This window comes from Polyodon spathula, chromosome 1 (genome assembly GCF_017654505.1).
Source record: "Polyodon spathula isolate WHYD16114869_AA chromosome 1, ASM1765450v1, whole genome shotgun sequence".
Lineage (NCBI taxonomy): Eukaryota > Metazoa > Chordata > Actinopteri > Acipenseriformes > Polyodontidae > Polyodon > Polyodon spathula.
Genome location: NC_054534.1, coordinates 15144017 through 15159970, shown reverse-complemented (window position 1 = coordinate 15159970; position 15954 = coordinate 15144017). Strand labels below are relative to the sequence as shown.

Below are 15954 nucleotides of genomic sequence, written 5' to 3'. Positions count from 1 at the left end.
GCACACAGTTCCACACAAAAACAGGTACATTGAAAAAGTAAATGGTAATGTACTGACTTCTACTCATTTCAAGTTTTTATTCATTCAATTAAACTATTAGAATGACTTTGTATGTACCATTTCCACGTCTTTCAAGTCGATGCAGCTTACGCTTCACTTAACATTCGCCTTAGTTATAAAACTACTACTGTGGAAATACATACATACATACATACATACATACATACATACATACATACATACATACATACATACATACATACATACATACATACATACATACATACATACATACATAAGCTGCAACAAAACCACCACTCACGAATATCATGTTTCCAGCCATCCCTAACATCCGCCATCCAGTCATCAATGTATCCCTGGCAGCAAACCAAATCTCCAGCCCAAGACGATTTCCCCCATAGATCCTTCCTGTATTTCAAAAATTTACTGTCGAACTCTTTTTGACAAACAGGACAACGTGGGTCGAGCAAGCGCCAGTGTCAAAAACAATGCACACATACAGCGTGATCGAAGCACCATCATTTATTTGTTTGGGGTCATTCTAAATATATAAATAACTTAACAGTGCACATGCTACAAAATAATCTGTGTAGAGAATGCGTTTGTATTTGATAACGTCACGAAGTCAGTGTTCTGCGTGTTTGTTATGGGCGGGGCGGGGTGGGGAGAGGGATTAGGGCGTGTTCTCGAGTTGCCTTGACTACGGAAACGAAGTGTAAGTAAACAATCACTGTAGTTTTTTTTCTTTTTAAATACGTTCAGGCAAATTATTGCTACTGTACAATTATACATTTGTTGAAAATAATAACTAGGTGAAACGTGATATATGCAAGGGAACATTTGCCAATGCTCGTTTTATATTATAAATCCTATCTGAAATATATACTATATTTTATGCACTTTTATGTCACTGCATATGAACGATTTAAATATTTTTCACATACGTTAATATATTTTCAGGTAGGACCAACTGCCCTAAGTTGTACAGCCTCTAAAATTATTAAAACAATTTATAAACATGCCTGAAATACCATCATTACAACTTCTATTTGCGTGACCATAGTATTTTGTCAGTGCCTTTTGTGTGTCATTCAAAAAGGCTAGTGAATCTACATTAGGATACAAATTATCAACCCCCCAAAAAAGAACATTTTCCCAGAGGTTCTAAATTAATACAAACTTCTAAATTACTGTATTAATAAAAATAAACACCACCTGTTGTTTTTTAGCAGTCAGGTACAAAGAAGTTGCACACATCACTGAACACATTAAAAACCACTCATAGTAATGGTAAAAACATTAATGTAATCTATGCCATTCATCTTCAAAGTAACAGCCTAAAACGGTGATCCAAATCTCACTTTCATGCAGATAAGAGTTCATATCAGTATTCATCAACCACTAATCATTAAGGATCTCTGATCAGTGGTAATTTCTGCACCGTGTACTGTAGACATATGGAAGTTCCCAGGAACCTTTACACACACACACATATATATATATATATATATATATATATATATATATATATATATATATATATATATATATATAACTGGCAAACTACTCTTGCACCTGTTCAACATTGTCAATACCATCCTGATACCGTTAGACCTCATCCAACTTGTATTTTTGTCAAATCATAAGCCCCTTTCACATCAGCATGCTCTGCATGATTTCACTTTTTGAAGCATAGTCAACCTGGGTGACAGAAGTACACAATGCGCATACGCAATGCTCAGGAAGCAGAAACATTTTCATGACAAACCTTTCATCTGGTCAGGCTTTCAAAGGTGGCGTTTGTTACAGACGCTTCCATCCAGCTTCTCTGGATTATTACCCCAAATGCAGATTAGAGCAAATGTTTCATCACTCCACCCCATCCCTGCAGCAATGTGGCTCATAGTGTGTCTCACTCAACAGAAATATGGCTAAACAGAAATGCTTGCAAGTTGCTTGTGGAAGCGAAACCTTCACGCAGGCGTGGCCCTGTTATTTCATCTACTTAGGATGGCCCATCATGCATTTTGTCTTGCTTTACCCAGGTCAGAGTGTCAACCCAGGTTTCACACTACACGGGACTGTAGTGTGAAACCTGGGACTGTTACCCAGGTAGCCAGAACCTGTCAATGTGAAAGGGGCTTTCTTGCATTCAATGGACTATAATACAAAGTAGCACTTGTGTCCTTCAGTTGGTGTCCAGCGAAGCACAATGCTCAATACACGTTATGAAACTGATCCAACAAGTTTAAATATGACCTAGTTTGAATAAAGCAATGGGTAGTCTCTAAAGTAGATGCATTATCATGAATAACTTCTTATATATGGCAGATATTGCTTGCATGCAGAGTTAAATACAGAAACAGGGCCAAATCTAAAAAACACATTAGTAGATATCTGAAACCAACTTGATTTTTGCACTTTGAGATCTTTCGATCATGCATGAAACACATTTTAAAATGAAACTGGTTAAAAGTGCCATGAATGTTTGGTAAACCTGTGAAGTGTGAAATTACTAATGAAAACAAATGCACATTTTGATACCATCTATGTTTACAATTTAGAAAAATACAATTGTCCCAAAACAATTTATGTGCTGGTCAAAACAAAGCCTTTTACAACTCCACCAACCTTTGTGAAATATGATTGATTGTCATGTTGCCCATTTCTAATTGTAATTTTGGGAGGTAGGGAGAATAAGTTACCTGACCAGTGGCCACTGCAGGACTAGAAACTAGAGTAGTGGTCCTCGGGGACCCGTGTCTTCTGCTTTTCATTCCAACTAAACCCTTAATTTAACTACGAGCTTAATTAAGTCTTTTTAACTGTTTTCTGCTCTTAAACAGTTGGAGATTACAATTTAGGTATAAAACTTTAAGTAATCTGAAACCAACTTTCTAGGAGTCGAGATCAATTAGGCTTAATTAAGCTACTTGTTAGTTCATTTAAGGTTTTAGTTAAATGACAGATCTCAGTTGAAATGAAAATCTGAAAATACAGGGGTCCTCGAGGACCAGGGTTGAGAGGACGATTCACAGGTATAACGTTTCCAAGACAACCTCTTTAGATCACAGTGTATGCTTAACTATGCTTTTTTTTCTATCTTCTTGCATAACCTACAATAAATAAATAAACAAACACAGCATTTCCTTCAGGTCTACCATCAGCAACATAGAAACAATAGGAAGTGGTAGAATGGATTTTTAGCCACTGCATTTCAAACACAAAAAATAATAATAATAACAACCACCACCACCATTAAATTAAAACCATTCCCATTCAGAAAATTAATACAGGCCACATTTGTTTTAAAATCTTTTTACTCTCATTTGATTTCATTGAAGTAAACAGTATTGGGATCCCTAAACCAAAATAAAATATGTAAACAGGACTTGTGTATGCCATTGTACAATAGCTTTCAACCAACAAACAGGGCATCACACATTCAGTGATCAACCTTTTAAAACAGCATTACTTTCATTTAAGAAAACAATCATTTTTGTGTTAGCTATGTGAATGAACAGGTTGCACACTCATTTCCTGTTTCTGAAACAGCGATTATCATGAAAGCTGCTCAGAAACAGTTATTTTCATTTAAATGTTCATCCAGTGTTACCATGAGGATATATTGTAATTCTAGGAAAAGTAAAGGCATGTATTTCCAATACAACATTAAATCAGAAAGAAAAAGTGGGACGCAAACAGCTGATGTCTCTCCACTTAGTCATCATCAAAGTTCTGTTGTAGAAGAAAGTTTGCCGCCAAGTTTTCATTCTTCTCACAAGCGAAGTAAGCCTGAATAACAAGTCCTTCAGGGAATCCTAACGCTTTTAGCTGAAAGAGAGGGAAAAAAAAAAATCAAAATCCAATAAAAGTATAGTTTTTTCGAATTTCAGTGTGGTGGGTTCAACCTTGAATTTCTAAATATGAATGGCCGGGGGGGGGGTTATAGATAGCCTTGCAGACATGAAGCTTCACAAACTTACTGGAGCCCATGAGTGACACATTATGGTTTTTACATTAATTTGGGTAAAAAATGATTACCCTTGACTGAAACCAATGGGATTAATGTAGGTAAAAATTAATCACATGCTGTTTAGAATATTAAAACAGATATCCATGCTTACCTAGTAATCTTCACCTGGTTACCTGAAAATCACTTATTTTCTACTACCCTATTTTCTAAGCAAAAGTATGGGTGCACTCTTGCCAAGTTCTTTAAAAAAAAATGAAAAGGATTACCAGATGATGGCAAACCTAAGCTCTGGAAGCAGTGCTAAATCGTTCGTTTCAAACAAACAAAAGTACTCATATGTAGAAATAGTCTAAACCCAACACACATACTTTGGACTGCTGCAGATCAGTCGTTATATCAGGGTCCTCCTGCAATCCATTAAAACTTGTTCCTGGCAATCAGGGAGATTAGCACTTAAACAGTGCTTCACCTTCTCAGAAACATACTTAAAAAGAACTTACTCAATTATGAAGATTACAATGAGTGCTCTTGGGTAGAGGTTTATAACAAAACAAAAACAACGAAATAAAACCACAAAGCAACTTGAGTAGCTAACAGAGAGAAAAGTATACCCGTTCAATAGCTTCTTTTTCCTGAGGCGTTACTTGAATGTAGTTCATCGGTCCACCTCCAGCTTCTGCCAGCCCTCCTCCTTGGCCAGCAGCTTCCTGTGCTGGCTCATTGAGCATCTGAATAAACTGCTCCTGGTGACTGCTGATTTGCTAAAAAAAAAAAAAAAAACACCACCAACAAAATAACTAGTACTGCTCTAAAGAAGAAATTAATCCACTTCCATTATTCAATCGATTTTCTTGAACATTAGTTTTCAGCCTGTAATATACAATAAAATTGATAATTTGACTTAGATTTTGCTATAACAGAAAGGATAATACAACAGTTCCTTAGTTGCTAGCAATAGCTTGCACATGGCATTTTACTGCACATGCTGTAGTAAAAAAGAAAACTATTTCCCATGTAAAATAATTCCTAATTTCAGGAAATGAAAACAATTCTTCCGTTCCGTCTGGGTTCCAAACATAAACCTGAATCTTTTCTGGGCCACATAGCTTGTCTTAAGAGGCCAAATATGTCACTCAAGGGATGTAGTCACAAGTACCTGAGCACAGGCTATGATTAGCTTGACTAATCGGAATGCCTCACACAGCCCGCAACCAGCATTAGCTCAGAAAAAACCTGTGCTACCTGAACACCAAACACTTATTTCAGGACTTTGACAGGTTGCACAGTAGTAGTTGAGCTTAACTTTTCAAATCCGCCATCACAAGCTTACATAACAGTTTATTAACAAAACATTTTCAATAAAAACTAAAAATGAAATATTATAAAATAAGATGACAGATTCCAATCATTAGTCAGTATTCAGTTTATATTTTGGCATCAATAAGAAGAAAAAAAATTAAAGAAAAATTACCTGCAGCAACTGTGGGTTCTCTCTCCCTATCTGTTGCAATAAGGCTGGTAGCAGGGATGGGTTCTGTTGAATAATCTGTCGCATCTGCTGGAACTGAGGCTGATTCCTCAAGAACTCAAGGGGGTTGGCTAAAAGTAAACAGATGGTACCAAAGTAAATCAAGTTCAGTTTAGTGGGCTGGAACCAAATTAGTCAAAACAATTTATTATAAAAATAATGCTTGACCATTATCATCAATGTTTTTCTTGGGCCGTTCCTGTTCCCCGACCTCATCCACTCAGGGCAATTCAAACATTAGGGGGGTTTAGACTCCATTGTAATGGGTTGTGTGTACATTTATGATTAACTCTTTGTCTTTGCTAAAGATTAAAACTGTCAGTCTCTCATGTCTGCCTGTTACAAAACTTCATCTTAACAAATCTGTTCTTGAATTCTGCTTGAATTGAGGGTGAAAGCATCACACAAATGTAATCCTTGAACCAGACCAGAAACTGAAGGTAGGAAACTAGACTAAACTAATTTTAGAGGTTAACTGTATAATAAAGACTGTAGTGTTCTGAACAGCATACTAAAGAGTACAACTAAAACTCCTTAACTTCCTTAAGAACAAGTTTGAATTGAAATTGAGCTGAAGGGTACACTCATACTGGAAGATTTAATTTCAGTTTCTTGTATCAGGGCTCCATCTTTAATTGTCCTTCAAAATAGAGATAACAGCAAATGTTACCTTAAGTGGTGCCATTCAAAAACTTGTAAAACTATTTAACACACACTCAATGAGAAGTGTCCTACACAGATTACCATGTCAGCACTTTCAGATGATTCATTTCAGCATTCTATATAACCCTTGGATACTCAGTTTTTAAAAATCAGGAGTTGCATTTTTCCACATTCACTGATAGTTTGTCCTTCTGTATACTTTATACTTGCTCATTAAGCTGACCATACTGTTTACATTCTCAAAATGAACACCACCTGCACACCCACAAAACCTTCTTGCCACTATACAACTAGGAGACTAGGCAGCATTCTTCACCTATTAACTACTGCAATAAAATATTTTATTAAACCCTTGGGACTATAAATCACTCTAGCTGTCAAAGTACCTAATGACACCCCACACCCCAGCTCAGTGTAGAACACCAATACATAAATAGGTCATCTTGTTAAATACCCACACACAAGAGAATAGGTTCAGAAATTAACACTTGAATATTAAGAACCCAGTAGTATCTAGTGGAGAAAAGAAAATGCTGATTTCTTATGGGCTTACATTGCAACAACCTACAATCATAATCTGTATCTTTAGTCAAGTGGGTAACTACACCTTTAATAACCTTACATAGTTGTCTCTTAATTACTGAATGCCCATTTAATTGAACTATATATATCACTGATATATAGTTCAGCACTTGGGTGAAGCTTGTGCTTTGATTGAAAACCAAGATAAATGTCTCGGATTATCTATTGCTCTTGATACTTACCTCCAGGGATTGTGGCTGATGCAGCAGGTTGTGTTAAACCTGAAGTAGGAGTTAGTGATGGCCCTGTAGTAGCAGCAGGAGGGGTAATGCCTGCTTGCGGCACAACAGGATCAGTAATTGAATGACTCTCTCTCTCCACTGGAATACCCTGGGAAGGGAATTCGATATAAAACACACCAAGTCACAAACTCTGCAGTTTTTGTACCAGCAATTTTTAACCATATGGGATTACAAAGACCCCCAAAAAATTCCTAGATACCATTAAGAAACTTTTTTTTTTTTTTTTTTTTTTTTGGACCGTGACCCTCAGATTGAAAGTGTGATTCAATATGCCAAAATGCACAAACTGGGCAAAAAGATGGGGAGAAGCAGAATGCTGCATTAAAACTGAGGGTTGTTTGGGTCTACCTAAAACAAGACACTTCATGGCTGATAACATATATAATAATTCTCAATCAATCAATAATACAGGCTGCCATGTTAGATTCTAACAGCAGTACATCAAAATGAGACTGTCTTCCTTCACACTCCAATTTATACTAATGCTTCAGAGGGGTTACAGGTTAATCTGGTTCAGATTGCAGCTGGAAGAGAGGGGAAATGAGACTACACATGACTATACCACAGATGCAAATGTACATTTTAGGTCCGTGATAAGTATCAAGAGATAGTGGAATTTACTATATCGATGGCACTGCAGCCTATAAGTAAGACTAGTCTTCAATTAAAGAGGTGGCAGGTCAAGTGATTTACTTGCGTTTTTGGGAATAACAGTAGAAACATAACCAATGCAACTTATTACAGGAATCCATCAGATGTAAAAATATCTCAGAGTGTTTATACTACACTGTAGTTGCTTTATCAACATTGGGGCATTTTTAAATTATTAGAAAAATGCATCAGAGATTTCCTTTAACCTGATTTGATCACTATGAGAACCTTAATCTCTGGTAAAGGACCGTGAATGTTAACATTCAAACTATGTTTCATCACTGTTCCAAATCACTGACGGAAAATAAGTAAATACTGTTCATGCATTTTATCTTTTTTCTGTTTGATGAAAGAAAATCTCTGTTCTAGTACACTCCCTCTGAACATTGTCCGTCAATATAGATGAAGTAATTCCTCGCTGACCTATACGTTCAATCTACCTTCAACCTACTTTCAGAAACATTTCAGCATATTATAATACAGGCACGGTGCTCTTTTCTCTAACAAAGTCAGAAATGAGGCTTTCAATAAACCACATTATGAAAAAGTTACTGAACAAAACAGCAGTGTCAGTATGAAGACATGTAGACTACTAGATATTTTTAATTAAAACGTGATTGAGATATACGAATGGCTTAACAGGTACAAATTGATTTGAATTCTCAAAAAGTAGAGGGTACTGTACCTTAAAGGACCAGATACAGTAATACATAAGTTTCTATTGTTATAAAACTCTTGTTGCAAGAGAAACAAGTCTTAGTATGTAAATATAAAAGTGGAGCCATATAAATGCTGATCATGACCTACATTCATCTTACTTGAATAGAAAAATGTAAGTGCTACATACATATTTATGATCCTTCAACAGTACCAGTTATAAGGGCTGATTATAATAACCTACCGTTAAGAGGTATTCAACTGCTCTGTCAGGATTGTTAAAGCTGGCTCTTAGTGCCGCAACAACCTGCTCTCTTTCATAGCCCATCGACATGATCTCTGACACCATGTTTTCATAGGACTGCCCCGTCACTGCATATATAAAAACACAAATATTAAACCTATTATGTAAACAGAAAATAAGATTCAATGTGCATGGAACCATAATCTGAAGTTTTATTAAACCAAATTCAAGCTAGTAACAATTTAATATAATTATATATATATATATATATATATTCTTTTTGGCCACTTTTCTATGACAATTAGAGTAACATTTGTTTGCTTTTTTGCTAATGGAATGAACAGATCTTACAGAATGTTTTAAACCATTTCATCTCAGATCACACCATATACCACACATTAAGCACTCAAAAGGGAAAACAGATCACACAGCTTACCAAGTGCAGAAGTAGCCTCTTCAAAAATGTTTACATTTGCAGACAGACTCGATGTACTACAAAAGAAGAAATGAGAAGCCCAATGAGTTTACAGATAGCTAAACATCTAGTTTTGCTGTCTTCCTGCACCATGCTTCTTTGTGTAAACTGGGCGGTAAACCTCTTGCAGTCACAACCTTAGCAGACAGTCTTTAAATTAACAGGGAGCTTCAGAACTAGAACCAGACTATTTCAGAAAAAGCTGTGGTAATCACTTACCAAGTTGTTTTATGTACTGATGAAACAAAACAAGGTTACAGTCAAATTTCATGTAAGGACACTAAGGACATAAAAAATAGAGGCTATATACCCAAGAGGAGATGTTACAGGCGCTGCAGTTGTAACAGGTTTGTTATCTCCCGTCTCGGTGGGTTTCTCCTCTCTGGCAGCACTGGCAGGTACAGTTTCAGATGCAGCAGGGGCTGCTGGTGTCACTGGGGTTGGTGCTGGAGCAGAGGTTGAGGATGTAGTGCTGGAAGGTGTGGTGCTTGTGGCAGTGGCAGGCTGGGCAGCTGGAGGGGCTGCTTTAGGCTAAATAAGTAAAATCTAACATTTTTAATCAGTGACATCTACATATTAAATACCTTTATTTAAATGTTAAACCCTTTGACTTAATGAATGGCTTTTGATCCACCAGCAACTCACAAACTTTGCATACTACAATTCCGATATCTTTTTTGGTAACCACTTAAGTCTCTAAATTATGTATGTTCAGATACCCATAAACAACAGAATTGGTATATCAGTGTATATACTTGCTGAAAGATAGACCACATGAAGAATCTTTTTGATACATAATTCTTTGTCAGCAGTGTCTTTTTGGAGATGACAGGAAAGAGAAACTACTTTATTTGCTTTAAATTACCAAATCGTGTAATCCTCCGAATCGTGTTCCTGTCACTGTCATTTTTCGCACTGCAGATCCACAGCGAAGCCATCTGACCTACAGTGTCGGAGAACACCGCAGAACTGAATGGCTCCACTGCAGACCCACAGGCGCCCTATCAGCCACAAGAGTCGCTGGTGTGTGGTGGCCTACTCGGGCGACGCACGGCCAAATTTGCGGCACCCCCTAGGAACCCCTGGTCACAGTCGGCAATGACATAGCCTGGATTCCATCCCACACTCCACGCAGTGTGCCTTTACTGGAGGCGACACTCCTGAGCCCCCGATCACAAAATATTTAAAAACATTTACTTTATGTATTCTACTTTTAGGAAGAAGCGTTGTTTCAACATCATAACTTTTGTTTTGTTTTTTGTTTAACAAAATTGTTACCTTAGGTACCCTGGGATAACTTAAAGGGATTTTTTTTTTCTCAATTTAAAATTACTGAAGCTATAGTTATTACACTCAACATAACCAACTTCACCACATGGTAAAATAGTAAACGCTTGCAATAAAAAATTCAACAGGTTGCATAACACAAACATTAAACTGATAAAATGAGCCTATATGTAAAAAGTGTCACCCCTTATATTAAGCAAATGCAGAATTAGTTATATTTACCTAAAAAAAAAAAAAAAAGTTATCACCTACTTTAAGGCACATTTTATTATTACATGTCCATCCTGCACTTAAATATAAAGGGAACCAATCTACTTGGAGAAAAGATCCTCGCGGAGGTTCTGAAGCATTTAAACTAGAAAGGAAGGGGGAGCAATCAACAAAAAAACTGAAGGGAGACCACATCAAAACAAGGGCAACAACTCAGGTAAGACATTTATCTAAATGCTAGAAGTATGAGAAACAAAATGTTAGAATTTGAAGCTACTGCACTAACAAGTAACTATGATGTGATAGGTGTTACAGAAACTTGGTTGTCAGAGTGATGGAGATGAATATAATATTTGTGGGTATACACTGTATAGGAGAGACAGGCAGGACAGAAGAGGTGGAGGGGTAGTGCTGTACATAAACAGTCTTGAATCCCAGGTGTTAAATCTGGACTAAGAAAACAACGCAGAATCAATGTGTCAGAATAATGGACAAAAATTCAAAGGGCATAATAATAGGAGCATGCTATATACCGCCAAATTCAGACGCCGAGCAAAATAATCTGTTATACAATGACATTAGAAACGCATGTAGCAAAGGAAAAGCCATACTAATGGGGGATTTTAACTTCCCCCATAGAAAATGGGAAAACCTGGTGGGGAGCACGACGGACGAAATTGCATTGGTGGAAATGACAAATGACTGCTTCCTAACACAATTTGGCAAGGCATCAACTAGAGGGGAGGCATGCCTTGATTTAGTCTTTTCAAATAAGGAAGACAGACTCACTAAAACAGAGTTTAGAATATAACCAAATAAATAAACTAGCATGAATTAGATATTTTGAAATATAAAATACAAACGTTTTTTTGGGCCAAAAAAAGAAAAACAAACTGTGCAGGCGATCTGGGAATGTGGGTGTGCAAGAGTGACAGCTGCTCCACCATCCAAAGAGAACAGCATGTCAATCAAGCTGTATACGTAAACGGTTTGTAAAGGGCTTGATTGTCTCTCTACGAAGTTTGGTGTAGTTTAAACATGGAATGCCGTTGTTACATAACTAAGGGACGCATAGTGCAAATTGAATATGGCCGATGACGGCTACCCAAAGAGCACCAGGGGACTCGAACATAGCCAGGAGGATGCTGAAATGGGTTAATACCAACAACTGAAGGCTTTCACTAATGTAACAATAGCATAATACTGATCAACACATGTCAACTGTAACTGCACAGCACTAGAATATTAAAACACCTGGTCACATGTAGTGCTTTCAAATTCCAAAATAATCAATATGTGATACAGGCCACCTTGCTCTTACCTTTGTCACCATGACCACCACAAAGTTCTTCTCATCTATTTTATACTCTTTGAGAGCTGTGTCATCATTCAGGATTTTACCTGAAGAAAAGAAAAAGGATAGTTGTCAAGCAAACCCAGAATTATTTAGCATTTGTCATCATTTGGTCATATTAACATTTTGCTCCACTATTTGTTAACAGCAACCCAGAATAGTTCATTAATTTTTCAAACAAGATAATGAGCCCAAATACTGCAAGCTGAATGAGTCATCCCATTCTCACCATGTGGAGATAATGGAGTCACACAGCCAAACTTCTGGTTGTTGTATCATAAACTACAAATGGAGACGCCTTCCCAGAAATGTGTTTACTTGAGCTAGAATGAGTCTTCTTAACCTGCTGCCAACTCCGGAGCAACTTCTGTGATGCTGATCTCAATCCAGACAACACAAAACGGTACTACTACTAGACAACAGAGATGGCTTTGGACTGCTTGCGAGTGTTCAAAAGGTAACAACTGTGGCCACAATAATGAAAATACTATTACCCAAATGAAGGATGATGGTCAATGACAATGTCATCCATGAACTTTCCAAACCAGAGGAATGTTGCTTTCAATGCTGTAAAAATTAATCACCTTTTTCTCTTTTTTTAAAAAACAAACTTAAAAGATGTCTTTGTAGTAAAGTTGGCAATAACTATATAATGCAAGAAAGAAAAAAATCTATAACCAACACTAATAAATTTAAATGAAATACACACTGGAAAAAAATGGAAATACTAGTGCTGGGACAAATATCCGAATGACATTTTGAAATGTATTCAAAAGGTGCAAAAAAAGACCAAAGAAACAAAAATAATAATTAAAAAAACATGACCTTGTCGCTCCTTTTCCACATTTATTTTATTTGAAGTGTTAAAAAGTAACATTATTATGAAAATGTGTCTATGGCCACTTTGTTTATTGCAAAGGCATGACAACAGAAGGGATTATAATAAAAAAAAAATGCACTGTCTATCTGTTTCTACTGGAAATAGTACAAGAGTGTTTTTGAAACCGCAATCACATCATTTGTTTTGTAGTTCATTCACTAGGGTAAAATAAGGCCTTTACAACTTATTCTTACTTCTGGAATATTTTCCAACTTTAATACAGTGTTACACAGAACAGCTTTGATAAAGTTTTGCAAATGAATGACAATTCAAATACTTGTCTGAATCTTGAACAGATATCCAAACATGAAAATACTATGTTAATCCTAAGAAATACTGAGAATTATTATTTTTTTTATTACATACCTGCATATATCAGTTTCTGTCCAGCTACTGGAAAACCATCTTTCCCCTTTTCTGTTTCAATTTTTTCCTTTAGTGCCTTTACCTAATAAAAATAAGACACAAAAAAAAACCCACAAGCATGTCAGTCAAAATCAATCTTTATTTAATATTTACTTTATATAGCGCCTTTCACTGTAGACCACCATCACAAAGCGCTTGTCATCAAAAGGGGAAGCAGCTTTGGTTGAGATGACCCAGGATGTGCAAGGCAAGTCAAATACGGCTTGTAATCTTTAATGGAATATAGTACCAGATTATCAGGTCTCAAATATGCAATTATCAGGACTGCATATTTGAGACCTAATGATAATGGTGAAAATGTATCAAACTATTTCAGTTACATTAAAGCTGGCCCAAACTAGAAGTTGGACACAAATACTATGTATTCAAGGCAATTACAAAGTTACTTGGCCTCAGTGGTCCAACAAAACAGGATAGATTGCAAAAGACAGTGGGTGGCTGTACCAAAGGAAAGTCTGGGGGGGTATTAGCCCTGCTGGTGATAAATGGTAGCAGATGCATTGAGCTTGATATAGTGCCTCTATCCTTCCACAGTTCATGGATAATATTTTATAAAACTCATATTCCCCCCCGTAGTGGGGTCTGTCATGTGCCTCAACCAGACAAAATTAAGACACATATCACAGTTCGGAATTTAATGTTTCATAGTTTGTGTCCAGCGAAAATAAAAAGTTACACTGTACTGATGGACAGATCTGCAAAGACAATGTAGGGATAGCTGCCAGAATCTAATTCAAAATTGATAACACAGTACTTCAGAATTTATTCTGCTTTTCTTTTTGTACATAGTGAAAATGCTTTTCCAATACAAACAATTATAACCCTTGGGAAAGAGTTTAAGGGATCCCTGAATTCACAAATCAATTACTCAGAGGTAAACCCCAGAGGTAAAAAGAAAAGTCACATTTTTAAATGTGCAAAACAAAGTTTGCTTTATGGGATATGCAAACCAACCAAGTTTTTGGTTGAAAAAGTAATTAAGGTAAAACTGATTAACAGCTCCCAGCCTCCATTAATACTACAGTTGGCTATGTTCCTTGGATAATGGATCTCAATCGCTGACTGACTCTAAATCTTACCACCCCTGATTGCTGCTTTCTGTGATCCTGCCATAGATATAACAGTGACAGCAGACCCAACAGCTGTGTACTCAACAGTTCTTTAGTGCGGAAGTGACCAGGCGTGAATCCAGGTATCCAAATGACCTCTAGCTCAATTGGAAGAGCACCATGACTGCAGCCGACAGGACCTGGATTTGATCCCCAGTTACATCTTACACATCCTTCTCAAAAATAGAATCCACGTCTGCCAGATTCCTGGCAATGGGCATACAGCACAGTCATCAAATAAATGAAAAGGGAGCCACAGTGTGGTTCACTGTACACAAGACTGCAATTGCACATAATCAAGGATTATAATCTCCTGGTGTAAACTGATAAGCTCTTGAAGCACTTTAAGAAGGTTTAGTTTATACGGTACAACATGTCTGTGTATCAGCAAGAGACATACCATACTTATATTCAAATGGGACATTTAATTGTTCTAACATTTGGATGGACATCACAAGGAAAACATGATGGAAAACCATTTGATTTATTGTGTTGCTTGTAATTATAGACTATATTTGAATGGAAAACAATTTAACTTCGATATAACACTTGTATTTATTTGAGTATACAAAGTAGCCATAGCCTTTAAAACAGGCTTAATTTTATCCGTTTCCAAAACAATAATGAAAGCTCAAGGTATTAGTTTAAGATATTGATATAGCCTAAACTTCACCCCCACTCCTTCCAAGCATGTACAATGTATTTTTAAATGATTACTTTACACCTGTAAGCGATTTACTGGAATCAAATATACAAAAAAATTAACATAAAAATGATTCATGTAACTAGCTGATTCATATGAGGCCTGGCAGAAAATCCATACCTGCTCCCCTGGTGAACTTACACTTCGGATGCGTTCTTAAAACAAGAGCAAAATCAATTAGGCCGCGCTGGTTTTTTTTTTTTTTTTTTTTTTGGTTTGTTTTTTTAATCTATTTTTTAATTTAATGACGTATAACTTAAACGAACACGTGTTTCTCCCAACTAAAAAATCAAATGTACAGTCGTCTTATGCCACTGTTTCTGTAATCGAACGCAATACTGTACAGAATCGTATGGTCGTAGTCGGTACTAAAACTGTTTACTGAGGCACCAGTAAGCGTTTCTTCTGCTTTCATCTACTTAAAAATAAATAAATAAACAAAACAACCTCGTAAACTAACAGTAAGATGTGTAACAGTAAATAATGGCTTTTCATGTTAGCTTCACTCTATGAAATTACCACAAAGCAGTGACCGACCATTGGACAAGAGCACATTTCTATATTTAAATACAAAATACATACCTATTACATCTTACTAACTGACCAAATGTTTGCATTTTAAAGACTCCTTTGTTAACATTAACTTATCATCACCCCTCCCCAAACCAACTACACCGTGTCCTCCCTCTTCCCCCCTTCTCACCGTCTCCTCTCCGTCGATATCAATTTTGAAGGTTTGCTGCTGCAGGGTTTTCAGTGTGATCTGCATGTTTGCGGTGATCTGATTGTTGTTTTTGCTGTATATCTTCCCTTTGGTTCGTGACAAAGCTATCTGTTTAGTTTCCTGGCTATTTTCGCATGCTCATCACGGCCTGTCCGCCGCCATTACTCCGAGACCGTTACAGCGCATAAACAAAACTGGGTACCCAAACTGCGCCTGCGCCAA

General features: G+C 36.7%; 1 protein-coding gene across 1 annotated transcript; it reads right to left on the bottom strand.

Annotated features, from left to right (window-relative positions):
• Positions 1–3323: 3323 nt before the first annotated feature.
• Positions 3324–15934, bottom strand: LOC121314630 (UV excision repair protein RAD23 homolog B-like). Its single transcript, XM_041248085.1, has 10 exons — positions 15712–15934; positions 13137–13218; positions 11858–11937; positions 9350–9570; positions 9001–9056; positions 8565–8692; positions 6953–7100; positions 5469–5596; positions 4609–4758; positions 3324–3855 (listed from the first exon to the last, which is right to left on the bottom strand). Exons 1-10 carry the CDS (start codon positions 15775–15777, stop codon positions 3742–3744), a joined length of 1173 nt encoding a protein of 390 aa, XP_041104019.1. The 5' UTR covers positions 15778–15934; the 3' UTR covers positions 3324–3741.
• Between the last annotated feature and the right edge of the window lie 20 nt (positions 15935–15954).